This window comes from Peromyscus leucopus, chromosome 1, assembly GCF_004664715.2.
Source record: "Peromyscus leucopus breed LL Stock chromosome 1, UCI_PerLeu_2.1, whole genome shotgun sequence".
NCBI lineage: Eukaryota > Metazoa > Chordata > Mammalia > Rodentia > Cricetidae > Peromyscus > Peromyscus leucopus.
This window is the reverse complement of record NC_051063.1, coordinates 70,832,425-70,847,779: the sequence shown is the minus strand read 5'-3', so window position 1 is coordinate 70,847,779 and position 15,355 is coordinate 70,832,425. Positions and strand designations below refer to the sequence as shown.

General features: G+C 44.6%; 3 protein-coding genes across 14 annotated transcripts in view; 1 reads left to right on the top strand and 2 right to left on the bottom strand.

The window, feature by feature from the left end:
* Uros (uroporphyrinogen III synthase) overlaps positions 1–2,901 on the bottom strand; it is a 23,933-nt gene extending 21,032 nt beyond the window's left edge. For 3 of the 8 annotated variants that reach the window (XM_028868830.2, XM_028868839.2, XM_037209672.1), the window contains exon 1: positions 2,494–2,582. The gene's annotated coding sequence lies outside the window, so the exon portion shown is untranslated. The other 5 variants (XM_028868847.2, XM_037209669.1, XM_037209683.1 and 2 more) reach the window with 5 other exon arrangements.
* On the top strand, positions 2,896–15,096 carry LOC114692812 (BRCA2 and CDKN1A interacting protein). Its single transcript, XM_028868816.2, has 7 exons — positions 2,896–3,101; positions 8,623–8,697; positions 9,391–9,471; positions 10,838–10,927; positions 11,612–11,799; positions 13,024–13,198; positions 14,662–15,096. Exons 1-7 carry the CDS (start codon positions 2,940–2,942, stop codon positions 14,830–14,832), a joined length of 942 nt encoding a protein of 313 aa, XP_028724649.1. The 5' UTR covers positions 2,896–2,939; the 3' UTR covers positions 14,833–15,096.
* The window catches only part of Dhx32 (DEAH-box helicase 32 (putative)), a 67,265-nt gene continuing 66,806 nt past the window's right edge, over positions 14,897–15,355 (bottom strand). For all 5 annotated transcript variants that reach the window (XM_037209655.1, XM_028868773.2, XM_028868792.2 and 2 more), the window contains exon 12: positions 14,897–15,355. In XM_037209655.1, the coding sequence (XP_037065550.1) occupies positions 15,187–15,355 (169 nt within the window). In that variant the 3' untranslated portion in view covers positions 14,897–15,186.

Sequence of the window (15,355 nt, the reverse complement as noted above, 5' to 3'; positions counted from 1 at the left end):
TATCTGAAAGGCCACCAGCTCCAATTTACCCATAAACTTTCTGGACTAATCCTAACCTGGAATCCAGAAGCAGCAAGCACTTATTACAGACTGTCCTCCATGCACAAATGTTCCCATGACGTCGTTGTCCTACCCCTATTATTCCTAGCCAATGCTAGTTCTATGTAAACAATCTACTTTCCTTTCACATTTTCACTATAAAAATGTTCTTAGCTGTCTTGTTGCTGGTAATTACAGAACGTGTCCTGGGACCTGGTCCTTTTCTGGCTAGCACGCATATGGCTCAGCAAACCCTTTATTTCAGAGAATGCTTGTTCAGAAAACTTGCTGAGCACTAGACATGCAGAAGAGCAGCTATTTGGGTATCTCACAATCCAGTCAAATTGACAGATCAAATTGTCACAGTGGACTAAGCATTTTACAGTCCTCATTTAAGCCTGCAAAGCAGCTATTGTCCTCATTTTACAGGAAGGGAAACCATGGCTCTTCATTTTCCCAAGGTCAGCAAAATAAATGTTAGCAATACAACCAGAATCCAGATCTGAAGCCCAGGGCTCATCCACCTAACCACTAGCTACTAGCTGACCTTTAAGACAAATCCTGTATTAAAGAGGAACAAGTGAGCCAGAAGTTGTCAATCCACTTCCTACATTCCTTGCAGTCAGTAAAGCAGAGGTAGGCCATCTGGTTACAGGTGCTATTCTAATGCATACTCTGACCACAAGCTCCAGATTAAGAACTAATCTGAGGGCACAAGGAGAGGCCGTTCTTTTTTTCCCACCTTGTGAAGCAATACAAGATCCTGGAGGAAAATTTGCAAAATTAAAAAAATGCAATTATTCAGAAAATTAAAAATAGAATTAATTGAATGATTATGCTATTGCACTTCTAGGCACAGATCCCAGAAAAAACAGAAGCAGAGACTTGAGTGAGGCATTTGTACACTTATGTCCATGGCAGCACTAATAGGCAAATGTATGAGCAAATCTAGTGTCCACAAAAATAGCTGAAAATGAAGACCAGGTGTACAATGGGACCGTTCAGCCTTAAGTAAGAAATTGTAATGCATGAGTACTGCGATTCCAATTAAAGTCCTTCGTCAAATTCATACAGATGAAGTAGGAGGTAACTGCCAGGGGGCTGTGGAAAGTGATACTGGGGAACTGTGTTTTTTTGTGTGGGGATGTGTACCTGTTGGTGAGCATTGTCCTCTATCACTCTTAAGCTCATATTTTGAGAACAGGTCTCTCTTGAATCTGACAACCACTGATTGGTTAGATTAGTTGGCCAGCGAGTCCTGGATCCACCTGTCTCCATCCTACCCATTACTCAGTGCTGGGGTTAGAGTTACAGCATGTGGGTGCTGGGAAATGCTGGTACATTCAGCATTTCACCTACTAATCCATCTTGAAGCCTGATACTGGGGAACTGTTTAATAGTGGTGATGGCTATGAAACAGTATGGGTAAGCTTAAGCCAAGAACCATGCACTTAAACGTTAAATTTGTTATGCATATTTTACCATGACAAAAAAAACCCCCATAATGCATTGGGAGAAATTGTTCTTGAGACTCAGTGCAATACTATTGATATTGACACACTTTAAATTATTTTTTTTCTCTTCTTAGCCTTGTGATAGGTATGCATTACAGGAAGATTTTTTTTTTTTCCACAATTACATAACCCAAGGCAGTCATTTTAAGTTACTCTATCAGAGGTGGAATCCTGGTGTCATTACTGTCCATGATATAACCTGGTAGACAAGAAACTCCCGGGACACCTGCATCTCATAGGATACCATCATGGGGACTCAAGGTTAATGGGGTCCTTCGTATTCTGACTATCCCCTACTGACGAAGGATCATTGGGGTCATTCACATTTCTACATTTCTCTGGCAAAGGCTTCCTTACTTCCAGGGCAGTTCATTCTCGTTATTTTACAGAGAAAAAGGAGAACCACGGAGCTTATTGTCAGGAAGTTAATATTTTCCCTAGTTAATGATCTTTCTCCATAACCTTTACAAGGAGCTGCAAGTCTGTGCAAGACTGTGGGATAAACCTGACTGCTAGACAAGATTTATCTGATACAGGTTTTAATCATCAGGATATTCCTTGCAAAAAAATCTGGCTTCTCTTGAAATCTGAAACTTTGGACCAGTACTTTAGGCACAAGTGGTGGCAGAGGAGGAGAACTCTCGCTAACTTGCCGGAATCCCCTTCCTCCTCTTCTATTCTTTTCAAACAATTCTTTTAACGACACCGTGGGCCCGTGGCAGCAAAGGTCGTCTGGTCTACTTGGAACTTTGTTAGGCAGATGGCGCGGGACCGGCCCCTGCCAGGATCGGCGCTCCCGGCTCGGACTCCACCGGCGCCAGTCAGCCCCTAAGTTGGCAGCTGCACCGGGGGACCCCTCCCCGCGGTGTCGCGGATCGCTAGGGCCTGCGTGCAACTCCGCAGGCCGGTGTCCTAGGCGGGTCCTGGGCCCGACACCTACCTCGCGGGCTAAGAGGCAGGACCGAATCTCCCGGTCCCAGCCGGAGCTGCGGAGCACTGACAACCGGGAGCCAACCCCTCACCCCGCGGCCAGCGGTTCGTACCTCAGGCGCGTGGGCCGCCCGCCCACATCTGGCTGCGCACGCGCACAGGCATCTAGGCGCCGGCGGAAGGAGCGCAGCGGGATGGGCCAAACCACTGCGCACGGAGGGGGAGACCAGTAGAGAATGAGGAGGGCGGGAGGGTGGAGGGAAGAAAAGAAGGTCAGAACATGACCCCAAGCTGGAGATAAGACTGTCAGAGTAGTTCTGTGGGACTCACCCGGGGCGCTCTCTGGGTCGCGCCGACTCCGCGGCGAACTTCTTGGTACTGTCAATCCCTAGTCTGACAAGAGAGAGTCCGGAAGGAGAGGGGCGGGACTTGCGCAGGCGCAGTGTGACCGGCAACATGGCATCCAAAGCTAAAAGGCGAGCGGTGGGAAATGGGGTTCAGCAGCCGCTGGGAGCAAAGGGCCAGCACGAGGAGGAAGAGGAGGATGAGGTGGAGGATGAGGAAGAAGACGATGAGGACAGTGACGACGAAGAGGATGAAGACGAGATCGTGGACGAGGTGAGGCACACGTGACCGTATTTGGGGTGTAGATCTGAGAGGGGGGGGAAAAACCATTCTGGCAACCGAAGCGGTGGGAACTGTGGTTCGGGAGCTGAACCGGACGTGGCACGCTTTTACTCAGGTTCTCCCCTCTGGCTTGTCTACACATTACTCCCTGAAGCCCTTCCCGGCAGAGTTATTTCCCCCAGAAGCCCGCCAATCCCCCACACACTTACCTTCGGTGGCCCCAAGTCTTTACTAGGCCAGCTGAGACCTGCGAAGTTTCTTCTCCCTTCCCTGCAGCAGCTCTCCACCTTCTGCACAGGCGCGCTCACTCTGGCCCTCTGTAGTTTCTTAAAGGCCACCTGCTCTGTCCTATACACTCTTCAAATGCTCTTCTACCTGCGTCGTTTCCCCTTCTTTATAGACGTCTCAGCTAGACCCTATTTCTTGCCTCCCCGGGACAGCTAGACCCTATTTCTTGCCTCCCCGGGACAACCAACCTGGTCAGATTGCTTGGTTTTGTGGCCTCACAGAACTGATGTCCTTTCTTCAGACTTTTTTTTTTTTTTCCTGAAGCTGAGGACCGAACCCAGGGCCTTGCACTTGCTAGGCAAGTGCTCTACCACTGAGCTAAATCCCCAGCCCCCTTCAGACTTCTTGTTACCCACTTTTCAGTGGCTTAAGCACTTCTTTCTAGGTGAATAATTAGGGCTTGAATGATTGTTCAAGACAGTTGCTGTCTCAGTAGGTACTTCAGGCTTGACTGTCCAGCGCAGGGTTTGTAATTTATCCCTCTCTTCATCATTTCTGTAATAGTTCCCCAATTCTGTTAACTTTAATTGTGCTTCCTTTCTCACCCCTCACCCAATCCATCAGTAAATTGTTAGCTTTTCCTTCAGTATCCAGGCACAGCTATTCATATTCTAGTTCACAACTCCATCATCTCTTGCCTGGTTACTATAAAGGTTTTCCTTTTTTATTTTTTTATAGATGAAATTAAGTCTGAGATAACCACGGTGAAATCACATGTAATTTTATTTTACTGTTTTTGAACTGCTGATACTAGGATACTGTGCATGCTAGGCAAGCACTTGACCACTGAACCACACTCCCAGCTCCCTATAATAGCCTTTCCATTCTTGTCCTACTACCATCTGTACTCCATTTACTGCCAGAGAGATCTGGTTGGCCTATCCTACTCTCCCTCATTGAATGCTCCGATGACTTCCTATTTCTTTGTTTTTTCCAAGACAGAGTTTCTCTGTAGTTTTGGTGCCTGTCCTGGATCTCACTCTGTAGACCAGGCTGGTCTCTCAGAGATCTGCCTGACTCTGCCTCCTGAGTGCTAGGATTAAAGGCCACCACCGCCCAGCTGGCTTCCTATTTCTTTTATGGAACATTCCTAAATCCTGTGGGAGGAGAGATTGCCTCCATCACATTGGCCTGTGTGCTTGTCGGTGGCCATTTGCTTAATTAATGATTGATGGGGAAGAGTCCAGCCTGCTATGAGTGATGCCACCCCTGGTCCTGGGTGGATAAACAAGCCAGTAAACAGTGGTCTCTGTGGTCTGCTTCAGTCAGTTCCGGCCTCTAGTTCCTGTCCTGACTTCCCTCTATGAGGAACAATTACCTGGAAGTGGAAGATAAGAGAAACTCTTTCCTTCTCAAGTTGCTTTTGGTCACGCTGTTTATCAGAGCAACAGAAAGAATGTCATCGTTGATAATAGTGTAGCAATATAAGCACGTACATACGCTGTTGGTGGGAGTTTAAATTTGTGCACTCTCTTTGGAGGGTAATTTGAGGGTATTTATCAAAATTTAAAGTGCATATAATTCCTGACTCAATAACTTGTAAGACTTTACCCTCTAGAAATTGACAGTAATAATAACCATACTAAATATACCCCCAGGCTCTGCATTATGTATTAATTCATTTAGTTCTCCTATCAGTGCCATGAACTTAGGAATTATCACTATTTTACAAGTGGGACCATACAGCAAGTTCAGGGGAAATGTGTATATATAATTATATGGAAGAAAAAAGAAACAAAGGTGTGGGGGTGGGGCGGGGGCAGAGATCCATCAGCTTGTGTGTGTGTGTGTGTGTGTGTGTGTGTGTGTGTGTGTGTGTGTGTGTTATTTGACAGTAGCTTTAGGAGAATAGGAATATGATGCTAAGGCTAGGAAAAGGGTTTCTCACTCAGACCTTAGCAATCAGGGTAGCTTTTGCCCCTCACATATGCCTATAAATTTCTTTATGTGTATGTGTCTTTGGCCTACATCTACATGCATGCTGTGCCCACAGAGGCCATAGAAGGCGTCAGATCCCTGGAGCTGGAGTTACAGATGGTTGTGAGCATCCATGTAGATTGCTGCAGGCCACAGGAATACCATAAGAACTCAGCTGATTATGGCAAAGTCACTACCTGGAGGAACCAGGGAATTCCTCCAGAGGAAGCCAAATCCCAAGGTGTGTTTGGTGTTACTTGGCTTGTTATATATCAGCTGTATTCTGTTATGAAAATCATGTGTGCCTTCATAGTTTTCCCAATTGATTTTTCCCTAAGAAGGGCTAACAATGTGGACTGATCACTCTCTAGACATACACATTCCAGGCATTTGGAGAACAGCCTCAGGAAAGGCTTTCTCTGGAATCAGATATCTCCCCTAGCCACTTTCAAGGACTAAAAGAGACACCACCCAGGTGGTCGCCCAATTTCCGAGAACCAACAGTGATAAACAACCCACATACAAGTCTCCTGACTTAAGGTAAATTCCACAAGGGGACACCGCCTAAGTCAGGTAGACATTAAGTAATAGCTTTACACAATTTAGCTCAGACCCTCCCTTTATATACCGGGGAGAGAAAAGAGAATGGAAGAACTAGACAGGTAAGAACTTGAGAGGAACAAACTGAGATGAGGAAGAACCAGATAGAAGGACTAGAAGATAGTACCAGAGGAACGAGATGGAAGATGAGGAAGAGCCAGATGGGGAAGGACAAGATGAGGAAGAGCTAGATGAGAGAGAAGGAGACGAGAGAGGAGCTGATAGGAGAAAGAACTAGATAGATGAGAACCTAGAAGGGACAGAACTAGATGAAGGAATTAAGATAGAACCTAGAGGGGACAGTAGATAAATATAGAGAGAAATCAGGCAAGAAAGGAGCTAGATATGAGAACAGAACTGAAGCTGTGTATAAAGGATGTTATGCCAGAGGAATTAAAGCAAGTGGACTATAGAGCTTGGTGTGCTGAGATTCTATTTCTTGAAAATAGTCTTCGCCGTTAGTAGTTCTCTCTCCTGAGCCCCTGGGATGTATAATATTGAGGCTGGTTCCTCTAATATTATACAAGAGTAGATGGCTGAGAATCAAACCTGGATCCTCAGGAACAGCAGCCAGTGCTCTTAATTGCTGAGCCATCTCCAACCCAGAGAGGAAATGGTTAGCGCTTTTAGGGCAGGTCTCCATTCTGAAATCCTTAGTGGATATTTCTTCCTTTATTTAATTGAAGAAGGCTTTCTTTTTCTGATACATTTATTCACCCACAATTAATTTCTCAGATGTAAAAGCCCATGGAAATTATCTTGGAAGATCAAAATCAATCTCAAATCTTTTTAAAAAGATGTATCAGGAGTGAAGGAATGTGCGTAGTCCAGGTCCAGTCTGACTTAAAGGACAAAGTGAATTAGCTGGCTTTTCCTCTTGGATTCTGTTGTTAGCTGCTTACCAGAAGTTAGGGGACTGGGAGACATGTGCCCTTTTTTAGTCTCGTGGCTCCACCATAATTTCTCCTGCCTTAGGCCTTGTATTGCTGGTCCTGATGCCAGGGAATCTCTTCCCCTGTTCTCAGTGCATCTCACTTTTTTTTTTTTTTTTTTTTTTTTTTAATGTGCTCTGGGTGTCTCTATGAACATGCCAGCAGCTCCCCTGGAACTGGAGCTATAGAAAATTGTGAATTAACATGTGCGTGCTGGGAATTGAACTCAGGACCTCTGGAAGAGTAGCCAGTGCTCTTAACCGCTGAGCCATCTCTCCAGCCCCCTCATGTCACTTTTTAAAGCAAGCTTTTCTTGACTTTCTGCTTTCTGCTTTCCCAGTTTAAGCTGTAACAACACAGTATATCTTTTTAAATATGTATGTGTATATATATATATATATATATATATATATATATTTCAATTACATTTATTTATGTGTATGTGTATGTGCCATAGTCACGTGTGTAGATGTCAGAGGGCAACTGCAGGAGTGGGTTCTCTCACTCTATCAAGTAGGTCATGAGGAAGGAACTCTGGTCGTCTGGCTTGGTGGTGAGCGCCTTTACCCCTGAGCTATCTTACCATCACCCCCATTTCCTTTTTTACAAGTTCATTTACAGCAGCAACCCTGAGTGTGTGTGTGTGTGTGTGTGTGTGTGTGTGTGTGTGTGTGTGTGTCTGCCACAGTACACGTGTGGAAATCAGAAGACAATTTGCAGAAACAGGTTCTCTCTCTCCACCATCTCAGTCCAGGGAATTGAACTTATGCAGTCAGGTTTGGCAGTGAGCGCCTTTACCTGCTGCACTCTCTCCAGCCCATCCTCCTCTTTTTTAATGGCGCATACAGTTGCAACTTTAGACTTACTTTCTGTTGCCTGTGTCTGCTCCATTAGAGCAGAGTCATTCACATCCGCTTTGCTCACCATTTTCATCTCCTACTTTTTATTTATATAGAGGCATGGTCTTGCTATGTCACTTTGTTTGACCTTGAACTCACATTGTAACCCAACTTTACCTTGAACTCCCCATCTCCCTGCCTCAGCCTGTTTAGTGCTGAGATCACAGGCCTATGTCACCAGGCATGAATTCACCATTTCCTCTCAAGTGCTTGGTACCTGCTGTTACTTAGTAAATATTTGCTAAGTGAACAAAGTATAGCCTCACATCAATGGGTAAATTAAACTCTGGGCAATTCCAGGGACTTGAAGTGCTCTTGTCTTTATGAATGCTTTTGAAGCCAGGTGAACAACCATTTATTCCTTCTTTGTGGCTTTGTAATATGTACAGGTAGCAATCTTGGAAGTATTTACCTATTTTTTTCCTCTTTCTTTGAGAAAGAGTCTCCCTGTGAAGAACAGGATGACTTCAAAATTGAGATGTTCTTGCACCCCTCCCCCAAACCTGCGAGTTGGCATTGCAGGCCTGTAGTACCATCCTGATTTTAGGTTTGCCTGTTTCAGGCCTGACAGTGATAGTTGTTTAGGTAACATTCTCCACCCTCCCTTCCCCGTTATGAAACAACGTCTTGCTATGTAGCATAGGCTCGTCTCAGATTATTGATCTTTCTTTTTCTGTCTCCCAAGTTGCTGGTTTGCACCACCAACTTAGACTAACATTTCATGTTTTTTTCAACCCCAACTCCCTGAAACATTTTCTGCAGATAGAGAACAGACCTAAAAGAATGGAAACTGAGGGAAAAGAAAAATTTGCAAAATCGAAGTACTACCTGCACCATTTCTAAATCTATGATGATCTGTTTCACCTACTATTACAGGAAGTGAATATTGAATTTGAAGCTTATTCCATCTCAGATAATGATTATGGCGGAATTAAGAAATTACTGCAGCAGGTACGGTCTTTCCAGAATCCCCATGCCTGTCTTCTGCACTTGGCTAAAGGAGTCTCTCCTTCTCAGGGGTGAATGGCTCTTTGTGCCTCTTCTCTTTGCCCCGCCCCTGGTTACTGTGTTGAAGTTTGCCGTGTCCTGGAATGCTTTCCTTTTCATGTGCTCACTGCCTGAGATACTAGTCTCTCCTTATAATTCACATCCAAACTTTGGGGGGGAGGGCGGGAGGGACAAAACAATTTTTTTTTTTTTAAATAAAGGAGGAAGAGTTTGGCTTACAGTTCAGAGGGGATGCGGTCCACTGTGGCAGGGAAGGCAGGGCAATAAGGGCCCGAGGCCAGCCTCACGTAGCATCAGCAGTTCAGAAGCAGAGCATCATCAGTCCTTATAGAACAGCCACGTAACTGCACCCACTGGTACCGCACAGTTCACATTGCTGCCTGTACTCTGCCTTTACCTCAGACAACATGGCCTGTGTTTATATTCTTCCCATACCTCTTTGCTAAGTGCTGCTGGCTGTGTCTTTTCTGGAATTTCTTCAACTCTGGATTTTTGTTTTCCTCCTGGTGTTACTTTTCTCAGCCATCTTGATCAGGTCATTACATTTTATTGTTGTGGTTTAGATATCAGAATCAAAGTGTTAACTAGAAACTTTGCTTTGATCTTTATTTAAAATATTTCCTTTTCTCCTTTAAGCTTTTCCTAAAAGCTCCTGTGAACACTGGAGAACTAACGGATCTCTTGATTCAACAGAACCATATTGGGAGTGTGATTAAGGTAAGTGGGTGATTGACACTGTGGGTTCTTTGTCCTCTTCAGCTCCAACTAGGGAGGCCTGCTCAGAGGCCTGCAGTGGTCCAGGGATGTTAATGTGCAGGCGTCTAGGCACAGTGTAGGGAGAGGAGAAGAGGGCTGACTTAGAAGATACTTGGGAGGTGAAATACGATCTGGTTTAGTGTACTTGGTTCTGAGTAACAGAGAAAATAGTCAAGGATGACTCCCAAATTTCTGCTAGAGCAAGGAGGTTAGCAGATATAGAAGATGGGTTGAGAGGATGAATGCATCATGGGGTTTGTACACTTTGAGTTTGGGGTGCCTCGATGTGTATGTGAGGTACTGAGCAACAGCTGGAGCCTTGAGTTTTTAGCAGATGTCAGTCACTGAAATCAGATGTGATTGGGATTGCCAAGAGAAGGCAGAGGACAGACATCCTGGTTATGCCAGCCGTGCTTGTCTGAGCCAAATCAGGGGCAGAGACATTAGAGGAACCGATAGGAATGGCTGCGGCAGGAAGGGGAAAGCAGTGCATGGTTTCATAGAAGCCAGGAAGGAGTATTTAAGGAAGGAATTGTCTAGTAGGGTTATAGAGCTGAAGGAAATGAGGAGCCGGCATGGACCTGGCTCTGCTACTTGTCAGCTGGGGTTCTTTTAGTTTCCTCTTGCTGTATTACAAATAACTCCACCGCTTAGAATTACCACAGGCATCTGTTTGGGTTGTGGACCTGCCATTTGGACAGAGGTCAGATTCATCTCAGTTCCTCTTGCTTTGTGTTCTATGTGCCGAGCAGGCTCTGGAATAGGGGCATTATCACACGGGTCTTGGCACAGTTGCTGAGGGTCTTCTGAAGTACAGGGAAATTGTCGGATATAGATAGTGGAGGACCAGGGCTGGCTCATGAATTACCTTCTCGTTTTCTATTTGTATCATTGAGTTTCGATTAATTTAAGACATCTTGCCAGCTGGGCAGTGGTGGCACACGCCTTTAATCCCAGCACTTGACAGACAGAGGCAGGCAAATCTCTGTGAGTTTGAGGCCAGCTTGGTCTATAGAGCAAGTTCTAGGACAGCCAGGGCTATACAAAGAAACCTTGTCTTGAAAAAACAAACAAACAAACAAAAAGGAAAACAAAAGAAACCCCAAGAATCTTGAATAAAGATAGCAGGATGAGATCATCGAGAATGTGAAGGAGGAACAGGTCAGTCTGGAGGTAAAGTGATATGAATACTGCCACATGGCATTCAGGATGCAGTGCTTTGGGAACAGACAGAAGAAAAACAAGCTTTGGTTTTGAAAAGTGAAAAATTAGTGTTCTACTTCTTCCCAACCAAATAATGTAAAATTTAAGCACTCTCCTAAAACAGCAAACGGATGTTTCAGAAGACAGCGATGATGAAATGGATGAAGATGAGATCTTTGGCTTCATAAGTCTTTTCAATTTAACGGAAAGAAAGGTTAGTTTCACTGGGTGTATTTGAAGCCTTGAATCTGTGGTCAAGACGGAGTCTTCTATGTGAGAATATGATATTAACTACCAGGGTATGTGCTGTTTATTTCTCTGCTCCTTTTTCAGCGTGGCAGTGTTTTGTTTGGAATCACTTGTATCCAGCTTAAAGCTGATTGCTCCTGCAGGCACAGTCACCAAGCATTTTAGTGGCTGGGGTTGAGATGTTGGTGCTGATACAGGATCTGTTTGCAGGGTCTCTGTAGTTGGTCTCTTTGCTCCTAGTACAGTGTGGACGTGGAGGCCTTGTTCAGCGGCTTCCAAAGTTTTGGGTGGGCCCTTAGCATGCACTTGTGTTCCGTCATCTCTCTTTATTGACTCAATAATGAGTTCTAATAAAACCTATGCCAGCTCTTTATTCTCTGAAAAAGGTGCAGCCCACAGTCACTCTTCAGTTTTCAAAGGAATGTTTCAGTTAATTTCCAACTGTTTCTGTGAGATGGAGTAGAATTGCTATTCCAGTGTGTGAGTGTTAATTATAAACTTGATTTACCACCAATCATGGGATGGTAATTAGGTGTAGTTACTTTTGGGGAATTCTCCAGCAGTCAATACTGAGGAAACAGGGTTTAAAGGCAGTGGGAGGAAACCCTCTACTTGTGAGGTGAAAAGAAGCCTTCTCTTTACTTTCTAGGGTACTCAGTGTGCTGAACAAATTAAAGAGTTGGTCCTAAGCTTCTGTGAGAAGAACTGTGCGAAGAGCATGGTTGAACAGCTGGACAAGCTTTTGAGTGATACCAGCAAGCCTGTGGGCTTACTGCTAAGTGAACGATTCATTAACGTCCCTCCACAGATTGCTCTGCCGATGCACCAGCAGCTTCAGTAAGACACTCTGGACACTGCCTTCAGTCAGTTTTTACCCAAGTAGATTCAGAATTGTAACTTACGTGAAGCATTTGTAGGTTGGTACAAAATGTCCAGCCTGGGTTGTGCGGATTCCGAGTGAGGGGAGTGGAATAGTATACGAGGGCACTCATTTCTGGCATCCAGCCCCTTGAACAGTTTTGATGATTGATGGTAGTAATCGTGATATTTTTAAAAATTCAGATGGTAGAAAAGTTGAATTTTCAAGACCTTTTACATTTGACTGACAGTTTCCACATTCACAGATTTCTGTAATTTCAACAAAACATTGAGTACTAACAAAACCAGAATCAAACTCCTTCTATTTTGACTAATGAAACCACATCCTTCACTGGCTCTACTTCTTGGTCTTCTGTTGTTCCTTAATGCAGAACAACAACATTGAGAAACTAAGTGAACTAAGGACCATATGCTTTGACTCACAGGGTTAAAGTGGAGACAGAGTACCCCAGCTCTGGTATGGTCTCCTTCACGGGGCTCCGTCTCCCTTTGTCCATATGCCCCATGCTCCCTCTTGCACCCTCAGCTGCAGCTCAGACTGCTCCTGTATCCTAAATGGTTTTATGTATCTTTGGTTTCTGTAAGCAGCTGGGGCTCCTGCTTATTTGGTCTCACAGGGGCTTGATCTGCTTTCTGCTGATTTTGTGTTGGAGCTAAAGTAGACTGTTCTGAATTTATTAGTTTTTTTTTTTTTTTTTTAGAGGCAATTGGTCAGTTTTGGAAGGAGAAAAATTTCATTGCCATTTCATTGATGATTCTAGAATTTAGGGCATCCTAGCTGTGCAGTTCCTGCAGTGTCAGAAGTCAGTCCCAGACTGGTGATGCAGCTTGTGTAGTCACATGCTCTAGTGCCATCCGCTGTGCCTGTGTGCATTTGAATTTTGCAGTTAAATGTTGATTGTTTAAAGAATGCAGGTTATTATCTATTTTTAAATTTGCACAAAACAGTGATATTGAGGGAACCTGAGATCAGCTGTTAGTGGGTATGTGTCTTTCTGAACCCAGGTTCTTCACTGTTTACTGCAAAACCCAGTGTCATCACATGCTTCAATGTAACCAGTAGCATAAGTGAGATGTCCAGCCTGTGTTCAACAGAGCCCAGAGAGGCTGCTGTGTCGGTTTCCTTTGGGCTCTAAACAGATTTAACCCAGCAGTAACCAGTGTGTGTGTGGATGCTTGTAGGAAAGAACTAGCTGAGGCACAAAGAGCCAATAAGCCATGCGGGAAGTGCCACTTCTATCTGCTGATTAGTAAGACATTTGTGGAAGCAGGGAAATCCGGTTCCAAAAAGAGGCGGGACGGCCTTCAGCAGGAAGCCTTGATGTTCGCAAATGCAGAGGAAGAGTTTTTCTATGAGGTAAGGATGGCTTGCTTCATCTCTGTTAGCTGTCAGTAGAATTTCCTTGAAAATAAGACTTACCCACAGGATTTATGCCAAAGTCCTGCTTTTCTCTGTGGTCTCTGGCTATTGGCTGACCCACTGTCCGGTACATTGTGCACACACAAAAGCTTCCTATTACACTGTGTAGGTGGTGGGGTGAGGTGGTAGGCACTTAATAGTATGCTTACACTGTGATGTTCAAGCCACATTTGCATGTTTAGTTCTAAGAGGTTGCCCATGTGCAGATGTGGATGAGTGAAGGTGATCACAGCTGTTCTGTGCCCTTAGATCTGGATATCATCCCGCTGGTGGATCTCTAGCCCTTTCTATCTTGGTGGCTCATACTGTGATGGGCAACCAAATCCCAGACAGTATTCCTCTATTCTTTCTCACACGGCCCTCTTCAGAAATCTTGAAATTTCATCTCTTAGGGGTAACATTTTCCTTAATTGGATGATAACACAATTTTAAAATGTACATGTGTATGTATGTGCAGATGCCTATGTGACATGGCATGCTTGTGGAGGTCATCTTCCACCTTGCTGAGGTAGGGTCTCATTGCAGCTGCTGTGCTGACAGGCCTTGTCTGCCTCCTCGGAGTGTTGGGGCACCTCTCTATCCAGTGTGCAGGTGTTTTCTAGGGATCAGACATGCAAAGCTAGGATACTGACCCTTTGGGCCATCCCCACTTACTGAAGCAGTAGAAATTCAGCTCTGCTTTTGTTTTACAAGAAGTAGATAGCAAAATGGGGTTAGGGAGAGCCAGTGGTATGCAAGCACGAGGACCTGGGTTAGACTCCCTAACACCCACATGAAAAAGGGAGACATGCACAGACAGGAGAATCCTGAGAGTTCACTGGTCAGCTTCCTGCTCACTGGCGCACTCTGTCTCAAGACAGTATGGTCAACCTGTAAGGACACCCGATGTCTTCTTTTGGCCTCTACTCAGACACATATCTTACATGCATGTACCACATGCAGGAAAAAAAGCCAGCAAAAATGTATTTTTACAAATGGAGACCATTTCAAGGAAGTCTATGGGATTTCAGCATGCTCTGGCTATGCAGGCACCATGCTGACACAGTGTCCCCAAGCTAAGGAAGCTGCCAGGCATATGAAAGTCAGCATTTGAGGACAGTTCTAAGTTTCACTTACCTGTCACAATATTATCTTAACAGTCAAGTGACCATGAAAGTGACTTGACTGCCTGCTCCTGCCTCAGAAATGGCGCACCTTAATCTGTGGTCCTCCTGTAGGTTGAAATTTGTTTTGGGTTTCATACCCCCCCCCAAGTGTCCATTCGAACTTACTTTATTCAGAGTGTTGCTTCCTTCCACTTTTTCTTATTTGCACATATACCAGACAGTATGCTTTATTGTGGGTTAAGTGAGCTCTGCCTTTGAGTTGCTACATTTTCCTTGTCTCCTCTTTTGCTGCAGAAGGCAGTCCTCAAGTTCAGCTACTCGGTGCAGGAGGACAGCGACACTTGTCTGGGAGGCAGATGGTCCTTTGATGATGTGCCAATGAAGCCCTTGCGAACTGTGATGTTAATCCCAGATGACAAGATGGGTGAAATCATGGAAAAACTGAAAGACCATCTATCTATCTAGTCCATTTCCCCCGGACAGTGATGGACTTGTTTATGTATAATTACCAAGAAACCCACTGGAGAGATACTGAAAAACTCATTATTTTATTCAGATTCAAGTCCTCTACAAAAAGTAGGGTTCTGTTCCATGTGTCCATGACACATTTACATTTCTTTTTTTAATTTTGGTCAAATTATAAATGATTGGTTAAAAACTTCCAATAAGAAAACGATGGAATAGTAATTTTAAGAACTTAATAAAAACTATTTTTTTATTTTAAAGTCATACTTGAAGTGTTAATGTCCAGGACTGTCCTGGCTCCAGCAGCCCACTGCCAGTCTCCCCTTGGTGTCCTTATTGCACTGTCTGGAGAGGTCACTGGATCATGCACCTCTGCTCAGTAGCATCAGGGCACTTCTCACACACATCCTGGTCCTTTTTCACAGCTGTGGTGGGTAGGTGGCATGAGGCTTGCTGTAGGATGTCCTTGCTTTCACTAGGAGGCAGGTTACTGAAATAGTACTGTGGCACCAGCTGCATAAAT